This window comes from Emiliania huxleyi, assembly GCF_000372725.1.
Source record: "Emiliania huxleyi CCMP1516 unplaced genomic scaffold EMIHUscaffold_374, whole genome shotgun sequence".
In the NCBI taxonomy this organism is placed as follows: Eukaryota; Haptophyta; order Isochrysidales; family Noelaerhabdaceae; genus Emiliania; species Emiliania huxleyi.
This window is the reverse complement of record NW_005199166.1, coordinates 64,795-74,595: the sequence shown is the minus strand read 5'-3', so window position 1 is coordinate 74,595 and position 9,801 is coordinate 64,795. Positions and strand designations below refer to the sequence as shown.

The 9,801-nt window shown below is 67.0% G+C and overlaps 4 protein-coding genes across 4 annotated transcripts; 3 read left to right on the top strand and 1 right to left on the bottom strand.

Annotated features, from left to right (window-relative positions):
• Positions 1-34: 34 nt before the first annotated feature.
• EMIHUDRAFT_242991 (hypothetical protein) lies at positions 35-391 on the top strand (the record flags this gene model as incomplete). Its single annotated transcript, XM_005771689.1, has 1 exon — positions 35-391. The coding sequence occupies one exon, from the start codon at positions 35-37 to the stop codon at positions 389-391; it is 357 nt and encodes a 118-aa protein (XP_005771746.1).
• Positions 392-1,018: 627 nt separating this feature from the next.
• EMIHUDRAFT_458744 (hypothetical protein) lies at positions 1,019-2,206 on the top strand (the record flags this gene model as incomplete). Its single annotated transcript, XM_005771688.1, has 3 exons — positions 1,019-1,096; positions 1,270-1,362; positions 1,455-2,206. 3 exons carry the CDS (start codon positions 1,019-1,021, stop codon positions 2,052-2,054), a joined length of 771 nt encoding a protein of 256 aa, XP_005771745.1. The 3' UTR covers positions 2,055-2,206.
• A 1,640-nt stretch (positions 2,207-3,846) lies between these two features.
• Positions 3,847-5,079, top strand: EMIHUDRAFT_242988 (hypothetical protein; the record flags this gene model as incomplete). The annotated part of the gene is made up of 4 exons (XM_005771687.1): positions 3,847-3,971; positions 4,070-4,358; positions 4,449-4,589; positions 4,819-5,079. The coding sequence occupies 4 exons, from the start codon at positions 3,847-3,849 to the stop codon at positions 5,077-5,079; spliced, it is 816 nt and encodes a 271-aa protein (XP_005771744.1).
• Positions 5,080-5,220: 141 nt separating this feature from the next.
• EMIHUDRAFT_458743 (hypothetical protein) lies at positions 5,221-8,572 on the bottom strand. The gene is made up of 11 exons (XM_005771686.1): positions 8,021-8,572; positions 7,745-7,945; positions 7,614-7,677; positions 7,218-7,297; positions 6,964-7,032; positions 6,568-6,791; positions 6,356-6,433; positions 6,155-6,283; positions 5,975-6,034; positions 5,769-5,891; positions 5,221-5,665 (listed from the first exon to the last, which is right to left on the bottom strand). Exons 1-11 carry the CDS (start codon positions 8,403-8,405, stop codon positions 5,363-5,365), a joined length of 1,716 nt encoding a protein of 571 aa, XP_005771743.1. The 5' UTR covers positions 8,406-8,572; the 3' UTR covers positions 5,221-5,362.
• Positions 8,573-9,801: the final 1,229 nt, after the last annotated feature.

The following is a 9,801-nucleotide window of genomic DNA, read 5'->3' as shown; positions in this document are numbered from 1 at the left end:
CAGGCGCGTGCTCGAGTTGGGCGTGCCGCTGGTGATGGTGCACGAAAAGGACCCGGACGCGGGCGGCGCCCCGTTTCATACGCTCTTCCAGCAGACGCCCGAGGACCTCGTGCGTCAGAAGCGCCTCTTCGACGACCTCGCCATCGACCTGCACGCCGCACCGGCGCACCGAACGGTGTCGCTCCGCCTGGCGATGCGCGCGCTCGGAGCCAAGCCCGCAAGGCGGCGACGTCTCGCGCCGCTGCGGTGGGGCTGGCTCGCGGCGCGGTGGTGGCTCGGCTGGCGCGGGGCGCAAGAGGCTTCGCTGTCCGAGGCGAGCACGTCCGGCTCGCGGAGCGGGAAGAAGGCGAAGCTAGATTGTGGTCGGAACACCCCTGCTGAGCGTGTTTAAATGAACTGGGTTGTGCTGCGCTAGTTCATCGATGCACGATGCTCGATGGGCTTTCCCCCAACCCCCAAGTCCTGGAGTGATTCGACTCCACACAAGTCACAACCCGGAGAGGTGACAGGATGCTGGCTCGGTGGTCTCAGGCCCAGTGAGGTACAGGTAGTGCACACCCGGAGCAGGACTCCGGTAAAGTACTGCTAAGAAAGTACTAAAGCCGTAACTCCCACACACTCGACACTGGTCTCTGGTCACTCGTGCTATATTACAAAATTTACAAGCGCTGGGGGAGCCGAGCCAAAGTAGCCCTGAGGTGCCCTGAGCACATATGCGAGCACCCATGGTCATAAAGCCGTATCTCTTCGTACGGGGGGGGGGGGGGGGGGAGGGTCGCCACGGCCGGGGGAGGAGTTCACGCAAGAGGGGAAGGTTCTCCTTGCCGGTAGGAGCTGACGGCAGAGGAGCGCGAGGCGCGCCGCAAGGAGCGCGAGGCCGAGCGGGTGCAGGCGTTGCTCGCGGCGGGCAAGGACGTGTACGCCGGCGAGCGAGACAACGCCGGCACGCCCGCCACCTCGCGCTTCCGCGACGGGGGCGAGAGACTTCCGCGAACCTTCTCGGAGCCTTCCTGCAGGCATGCCCGACATCTCGCACCTCTGCGACGGGAAGGGGCGGCCGCTCAAGCACAACCGGTCGTGCCACGTGTGCACCCAGGTCTGCACACCCGCGTGCATTGGGCCCTGCACCGAGTGCCGGCCCAGTTCCCGCCTGTCTCGGCGTGGAGAAGCGAGGGAGTACGGGAGTGCCTGGCCCTTGCCCCCACCGCTCCGTGTTTGGGAGAGAACTGCCTCCCATCCTCGCCCTACTGTGTGCCGTACCTCGCGCAGGGCAACGCCTCGTGGCGCGGCGGCTTCTTCCAGCCTCTCGGCTGCTCGAAGTGCGAGAAGATCTACTGCCCGCGCTGCATCGGCAACATCCAGGCCAAGCCCGAGAGAGAGCCCAAGAGGGCCCGAGAGAGGGCCCGAGAGAGGGCCCGAGAGGACTAACGCGCTGCATCGGCAACCCTCCACAGGGCAAGCCATACGCCGAGCACAAGGAGGAGATCGACCAGTTCATTGAGGAGCACAAGCTGTCGTACGAGTGCGTCTGCTGCGAGAACAAGTGCGCGTGCCAGGCCAAGGAGTTCGAGCCGCTCGAGGTGATCTCCTCGTCGGCGGACAAGTGCGCCGTGCTGCGCGTCTCGGCCAAGCACCCCTTCAAGCCGGGCGACAAGGTGCGCGTCACCGGCCACCACGGCAGCTGCCGCGACGACGAGCTCAAGAAGGGCGAATGGGCCGTCAAGCAGTCTCTCTCGCCAACCTCCTTCTCGATCGAGCTCGACTTGCGCAAGGGCGGCGGCAAGGGCGGCAAGGTGGAGATGGTCAAACTGCAAAAGCACAAGCGGTGGGGCTGGGCCGGCGCGACCGGCTTCGGCATCCAGAAGGATGCTCCGGCGGGCAAAAAGTATTGCCCTCCAGCCAAGCGGCCAAGCGGGGCGAAGGATGCGCCGCCTAGCAAGAGGCAGGCGGCGGCGGGCAAGAGCAAGGTCGAGGCGAAGCCTGCCAAGGCGCACCTCACCAAGCAGTGGCCGCAGTCGAGCCCCGCCAGGGGGCGCGCACGAGCGGGCGCATAGGCCGGCTGCGCGGGGGCGCCGACTGATCCTGCAGAGGCGATAGGCCGGTTGGTGATGATGAGGCTGGGCCTGGCGTGCTCTGAGCTCGCTGAGCAGTAGTCAGCGCGTGCACCAGCTCACGTAGCCGTACTCCTTTCTTCCAGTTCCCGCTGCTGTGACTGTCGTGTGCGGGCCGCGATGCCATAGTACAACAGCCTCTCCCCGCCACCCCCACGCCAGACCCCAGACCGCAGACGCCACCTGCCTGTGCCACGTCCCCCACCCAGCCAGGGCCCGGGCGCCCAGGGGCCCAGCCGCGGCGCGCCCCCGCGCGCGGCAAACCGGCCCACCTCCCCGTGTTCGCTTTTTTATTTATGAGCATTAATTGATGCCCCCTACTCGCTACTGAGTACTGTCCCCAGGCCTAAAAAGTCTGCACACGACCCCGGCGTGAACACGACTAACTGACGGATCCGCTCCTGACAGTGGCACGCAGCGTGGCGGGTGGCGCGTGCCACTGTCTTTGTTTGAAGTAAAAAGTCAAGCTGCTGTACGGCCCCGGCATCGCCTTCCCAGGCTTAGCTAGATTGAGAGATATTGTGCACATGGTTTTTTTCTACAATATATACACTGACACTGAACCTCCCAGAGCTCGTCCCGGTCCGTCACGGCCATCCTTGGCCTCCGGAGGGGGCCCCCGGCCGCGGCGCGGTGCGGCGGCGTCACAAATGTCCGACCACAGAGCACCGGGACGCGGTTGGGCGATCCGAGGCCCAACTAGGCGTATGCATTGTCTATCCAGGGCTATCACCTGGACCTATCAACAGGCGCCTGCGGCGCCGTGCTCAGGAGCTGCTGCTCCAACCTGTTCACACTTTCGTACCGCACAGTACCATCACCACAAAGATGAAAGAACCCTGATGTCCCTTGTGCACAAAATATATCGCACGGCGCACGGGGGCGGGGAGGCCTCGTGTACACGTCTTCCTTTCTTTTTACCCATCTCACTTCCCATCTCCTACGAGCTTCGTACTGTAGAGCGGCGTCGTTTTATTTATCCTCTACCCCCCATCATTGGTGTGGTGCTGCGTTGACACGATCCCACGCACGACATATACTCTCCACTGAGAGCTCAAACCTGAAAAAGACAACCGTGATATTGTGAAAAGTATTGTGAACGTGGTCGATGATCGTGTCAGCTGTCACGACTCAACAGTCACGTGTGAGACTGAGAGACGTGGCGTAGGTTACACGTCCGGGAGAGGGACAACACTACCGTACCGTACGTACAAGTACAAGTACATCGTAGCTTTCGCCGGCCTCAATGCTCAAAGCAGGCGTGCCGGCAGAATTGGTTCTTGGGCTTGGCCCAGTAGCTTTGCCTACATAAGTGCGGCATCAGGCCCCAAGTCTCGTAGCTCTGCTGCTGCTGAGACCATCCACTGGCAGCACTGCGACTTCGCTAAGGTGGCACGCCCTCGGCAGGGACGGGCGGCGGCGAGGAGCATTCCATGCAGTCCCTACAGCCCTCCCAGCGGCACCGCAACGCCCAGGAGTGCGTCCTAAAACCGCAGTACCTCATACAGCGGGCCGGCGGCGACGGCGAAGGTCCGGGCTCCTAGCCGGATACGGGGTCTGTTGCCACTGGCTGGCCTCTCCCAGCCAGATAGGTAGGACGCAGGTAGGTTGGGCTTGCTTGTTTCGCCCGAAAGGGCCCTGAAGGGAAGGGACTCCCTATTCTGCAAAGGGGTGCGAACGGAGAGAGCAAACTCCCCCACCCGCCCAGCGGCCGGCCAGCTGCGACAATATATACATGCCGACAGAGGACGAGGGCGCTCGGAGCGAATTGCAACAATCGCCGGTCGAGGGCGTGGCCGTGCCAACAGCTTTGGCTGCCGCAGGCGCTGGGGCTGCCGCAGGCGCTGCGGCTGCCGCAGGGTGTGCGCTCGCCACCACCACCGGAGCCTCGATTTCCTTCCCGTGCGGGCAGTGTGTTGTTCGCTGCGTCACCACGCTCCCGCCCGCTGCGGGCTTAGGCGGCGCTCCTATGCGGCTGTCGCGAGTGCGAGGGCGTCGCTCGTGGCTGCCGACGCGGCAGCGGCGAGAGCCGTCGGCGAGCACGCTGCGGGCTTGTCGAGGGCGGCGAGGGCGGTCCCGGTCGCCACCGCGGTCCCCGTCAACCGGGGCCCGGTGGCGGTGGGGACCGCGGTGGCGGTGGGCGTGCAGCCTGGGTGGGGCGAAGACTCGATCCTCCCGGCGGGTGACCTGCGCAGCGCGTGCTGCTGCCTCATCGCCCTCTCGTTGCTGCAGATCTTCACGCTGCAGGTTTGAAGGAGGGGCCGCGGGTTAGCCGTTGCCTCACCACACAGTAGAAAATACGGTTCCACCGACAAAAATTCCTTCCCCGTATGCAAGGGCTCGCTCGGGCTGGCGGTCGGAGGGCTGCTGCTGTGCGGGCGGCTCGACGCGCGGCTGCTCTCGCAGCGCCTCTTCTTCCTGCGCCTCTGTGCGGTGCTGATCCGAGTCCTCTGCGCCCTCGCCATCTTCCGGTCGAGCGTTGCGCTGCTCCGCCTCTACCACCACCCGCCCGAGGCGAGGGGAGATTGCCCCGAGATCGGCCGAGATCGGCCGAGATGGCGTCTACCGCTGCTCCGCCTCGACCATCACCCGCCAAGGGAGGCTCGCTCGCACGCGCCTCAGCAGATTGAAGCCCTGCTTGAAGCCCTGCTTGAAGCCCTGCTTGAAGCCCTGCTTGAAGCCCTGAAGGCTCACGGCTGACCGTTAGGTGTGCTCTCACACCTGCCTCTCCGCGGCTGACGGCGAATGCGACGACGGCGGTGCCGACGCGCCGTACGACTCTTGCGTGCTGGGCACCGACTGCTCGGACTGCGGCAGCCGCCTCAACTACGTGCAGGCGGTCGTCACGCTGCACGGGCTGAGCGGCGCGCTCTCCCTCGCGCTCGTGATTGCGTCGGACCGCGTCGTGGGGCGGGCGCAGGAGCTGCACCTGCTGAGCCTCGCCGCGATGGAGGGCGTGCTGCTCTGACGCCGTGTTGCAGAGGACCCTCGACATATTCGTTTTACCCGATTTCGCCACACCGATCGCCGTTTCGCTTTTCGGTTTTTGCGGCGGAGTTGGCAGAGTTGCGAGACAGTTTTCCCACCGAGCTCGAAACCGTAACCGACCGCGGTGAAATCCTTCGGGAAAACAAACGCAAAACGTTCGCTAGGAACGAAACACAAGAAAATCCCCGTTTTCCCTTGCGGCGTGTGTACACGCATTGTGTGTGGAGTGTGCGGCCATACTTTGTGTACGTGTGCGCGCTCTCTCACTCCGCATCGGCAATGCCCCGGATGCCGAGCTCGTCTAGCTGCCTCACCGCGTCCGCCGGCGAGCGCGCGTCCGGGCGGCGGCGGGCGTAGCCGCCGGCTGGCAGCCCGCCCGCCACGCCGAGCAGCCCGTCCGACGCCGCCAGCCCCGCGGGCGAGACGACGGTGCCAACCTCGCGCAGCAGCGCGAGCAGCAGCGGCCGCGACCGCTCCGAGACCAACTCGGCGAAGGCGTCTGTCTGCACGACGGCGGCGAAGTGGCGGACGATGAATGCCGTCGCCTGGGCGCGCAGCGCCGGCGCCTGGCACGATTCGCGGCGAGACATAGCCGAGAGACAGCCGAGAGACAGCCGAGAGACAGCCGAGAGGGAGCCGAGAGGGAGCCGAGAGGCGAGATGGCGGCACCTGGTACGAGTCGGCGGCGGAGAGGACCGCCGCGGCGTTCTCGGGCGTCAAGCTGCGGCCGATGATCTCCGCAGCGGCCCTCTTGAGCGGCTCGACGCCGTAGAGGTTGGCGGCGGCGAGCACCTCGAGCCAGAGCAGCGGTCAGAAGACACGACTCGCAATCATCGGGGCAGTGGCCATGAGTGGAGGCTGGCGGCGGCGAGCACCTCGAGCGCCGCCTCGGCGTTCATCTCGCGCGGCCGGCCAGAGTACAAATAGTGCAGCACCTGACCTCGGGTGATCTCGGGTGATCTCGGGGCATCTCGGGGCATCTCGGGGCATCTCGGGGCATCTCGGGTCATCTCGGGTGATCGCAGGTCATCGCAAGCCAGAGACCAGGCAGCGACCTGCTTGAAGGCCGCGTGCGAGACGCCCTCGATGCGCACTGTCTGTGCCGCCGCCTCGGCGTAGCCGGAGGTGAACATGCGCCGAAAGTACTCGCAGCGCGCAAAGAGGAGGAACTTGTGCGCGGGCACCTACTCGCGTGGCAATCTCGGACCGTCTCGGGCAATCTCGGGCAATCTCGACGAGCGTGTGGCGCGGGGCACCGTCTTTCCCTCCACCTCGAACCAGATGTCGGAGAACTGACCGCTCTCCACCATGCACTCGAGGTCGCCCGCGAGCGCCTAACCTCGGGCCATCTCGGGTCCTCTCGGGCCCATCTCGGGCGATCTCGGGGCCACCTCGGGCGATCTCGGGCGATCTCGGGCGATCTCGGGCAATCTCGGGTGATCACAGGCGATCTCGGGGCAGCCTCCGCCTGCGACGCCGCGCCTCGGTCCGCCTCGAGGGACCACTCGAAGCAGTCGCTAAAGTAGTGCCGCCCGTCGTACCCCCCAAAGATGAGGAGCGAACCGCCGTGCACCACGCTGACGTGCGCGCAGCGCGGCGCGGGCGCGGGCGAGCCTGCCCGCACCGCCTCCCACACACCCGAGGTGAGGTCGAGGCAGCAGAGGTCGTTGAAGGGCGAGCGGCCAGACTTGCCTGGGAGGGGGGGGGGAGGGGGGTGGGGGGGTAGCTAGAAGGGGGAGAAGGCCAGAGCTTCAATCTCGGCTCGTCTCGGGCGGTCCTGTCTGCTCCTGTCGGCTCCTCTCGGCTGATCTCGGGTGATCTCGGGTGATCTCGGCTGATCTCGGCTGATCTCGGCTCCTCCCGCCTCCGAAGGTGTAGATGCGGTCGCCGTGCACGACGGCGGTGTGGCCTCCCCTCGGCGACGGGGGCACGCCTGCGGTGTCCAGGGAGAGATGGGGGAGAGATGAGCGAGAGATGGGCGAGAGATGGGGGAGAGATGGGGCGAGAGATGGGGGAGAGATGGGCGAGAGATGGGGCACGCCTGCGGTGTCCAGGGAGGAGGAGATGACGCCTCACTCCCTCCCCCAGCCTCCCAGAGGAGGGAGAAGGGCGGCGCGCCGCTCGTGCGGACGGGGGCCCACTCGCTGGTCCGCAGGTCCATCCGAAAGAGGTCGTTGAGCGAGCGGGCGCCATCATACCTCGCGGAGTGGGCCGGCTCTTGGGGGTGGGTGGGGTGGGGTGGGGTGGATGGGGGGGGGTGGGGTGGGTGGGGTGGGGTGGGGTGGGGTGGATGGGGTGGGGAGGGTGGGGTGGGGTGGGGTGGGGTGGGGTGGATGGGGTGGGTGGGTGGGTGGGTGGGGTGGGGGATGGGTCCAGGCGGGCGCAGGGCTGGCACCGCGGAGCAAGCGTGCGCATCTGGCCCGGTCGTGCCTCGGTCGTGCCTCGATCGTGTCTCGGAGGTGTCTCGGAGGTGTCTCGGAGGTGTCTCGGAGGTGTCTCGGAAGTGTCTCACACCCGCCAAAGACATACAGCGCGTTGGTCGCCTCGTGCACGGCGGTCGACGGGGCAGAACGCGCGCCTAATCTCGGGCAATCTCGGGTAATCTCGGGTGATCTCAGTTGATCTCGACGGTGCAGAGCGCGCGCCTGGCGCCGTCCCCGCGACCCGCACCGGCGCCCACTCGGCGGACTGCACGTCGAAGGCGAGCGTGTCGTTGAAGTAATTCCATCCGTCGCAGCCGCCAAACACAATCAGCCGGCTGCCATGCACCACTGCGGCGTGGCCGCCCCGTGGGGAGGGGGGGGAGCCGGAGGCGGCCTCGACGCGCCACTCGCCGCTGTCGAGGCCTACGTGTACCATACCTCCAGGGTATCGAACCCAGTGTGGGTTCAGTCCCGTGGGTGGTGCGGTAGCGAGCGGGCCGTAAGAGTGGAAGTCCGCGAGGTACCGCTTCGAGTCGTAGCCTCCGAACACGTACAGCCGGCCGCCGAGCAGGACGGCTGCATGCGCGTCTCGCGGCGTGGGGCGGCCGTCGCCATCGACTTCAGAGTCGACGGTCCACGAGCGCGTCTCGAGGGACAGGACGAGCAGGTCGTTGCGGTATGTCGTTCCGTTGTGGCCGCCAAAGATGTACACGCACGCGCCTGAAACGACCGCCGAAGGAAAAACCCGCGAGCCGGGAGAGCCGCCCACAAAATCGACTGGCGTCCAGCGCGGGCCAAACTCGCCCGCGGGCTCGGCGCAGGAGGGGCCCGGGGCGGGCGCGTCCGCCGGCTCGAGCTCCTGCTCAATCAGCGAGGCTTGCATGATGGGCGGCGGCAGAGCGCACGGCCGCTCAGGCGGAGGAGGAGCGGCGCGAGAGGGAGGCCGACCAACACCGAGCAACACCTGCCCGCCCGGCGGAGGAGGAGCGGCGGAGGCCGACCAACACCGAGCGAGAGGGAGGCCGAGCCGGGCAACTTGCCGAGCCCGCCCTTTCCCGATCGGCTGGGTTCGGGCTCCCTGCGGATAGGGGGAACCTTGCATGAGGACTATTTTCAATCAATGAGGACGCTGTCGGGCAGGGGCTTGCCTCCCGAAAACTGGCCCGTAGGAACCTTGCTGAAAGCAAACGAAAAAGAATTTCGCGCGCCGGCTCCGGCACAAGCGGGTTTGGCCCAAAGCTGCGCGCTCGCTGATGCCACAAGGCGCGAAGCGGCCAACGACGAGCGCTCCCATGCCCGGCCGACCAAAAGCTGGCTCGGCCGGCTCCCGGCGCGGACACGCTTCAACGGCGGCTGCTGCGCCGCTCGCGCTGCCGAAAAAGATCCAAGCCGCGGCGGCGGCCGGCAAGGCGGGCGTGGTGCAGACGTGGCTCGCCGGGGATGGGCGGGTTGATGCGACGTGCGTGAATCGCGGTGTGAGTGGCTGTACGCTCCTGCTGATCGCCGTCGCCCACGGTCACAAGCAGCTGGTCGAGGTTCTGCTGAAGCGGGGCGCGAAGCCGAACGCGCAAGACAGCATCGGCAATACGGCGCTGATGGCCGCCGCCCACCACGGCCACGAGCAGGTGGCCGAGACGCTGCTGCGGCACGGCGCGGAGATCAACCATCAGGACAGCGGCGATTGCACTGCGCTAACGTGGGCCGCCACCCAAGGCCACGAGCGGGTGGTCGACTTGCTTCTGCGGCACGGGGCGGAGGTCGACCTGCAGGACGGCGGTGGCCACACTGCGCTCACGCGCGCCGCCTATCGCGACCACCCTGCCGTTCTGCTCCGGCTGCTGCGGGCGGGCGCAGACATGGCGCTGCGCTCTGCGACGGACAAGACGGCACTGCAGCTCGCCAAGGAGAAGGGCCACACCGAGTGCGTCGAGGCCTTCAGGCAGCACGTCAAGGAGGTGGCCAAGGCGGGGCGGCGCGAGGCGGCGGCGGGCGGCGCGGGCGGCGCTTCCTCGGGCGCGGCAGCGGCAGCTGAGGACGCGCCGCTGCTCGGCCAGCGAGTCGTGGTTTGCGGGCTCTCTGCCCGCCCCGAGCTGAACGGGCGGCGGGGCGTGGCGCGGAGCTTTGAGGGCGGGCGGTACGCGGTGGCGCTCGAGGGCGGCGGCGAGAGCGTGCGGGTGCGGCCGGAGAGGCTGCAGCCAGTGGAGGCGGCGGAGCAGGCGTCGAGCGGTGTCGCGGCAGTCTCCGAAGCGGTTGCGCAAGCGGCTGAGCGAGGCAAGGAG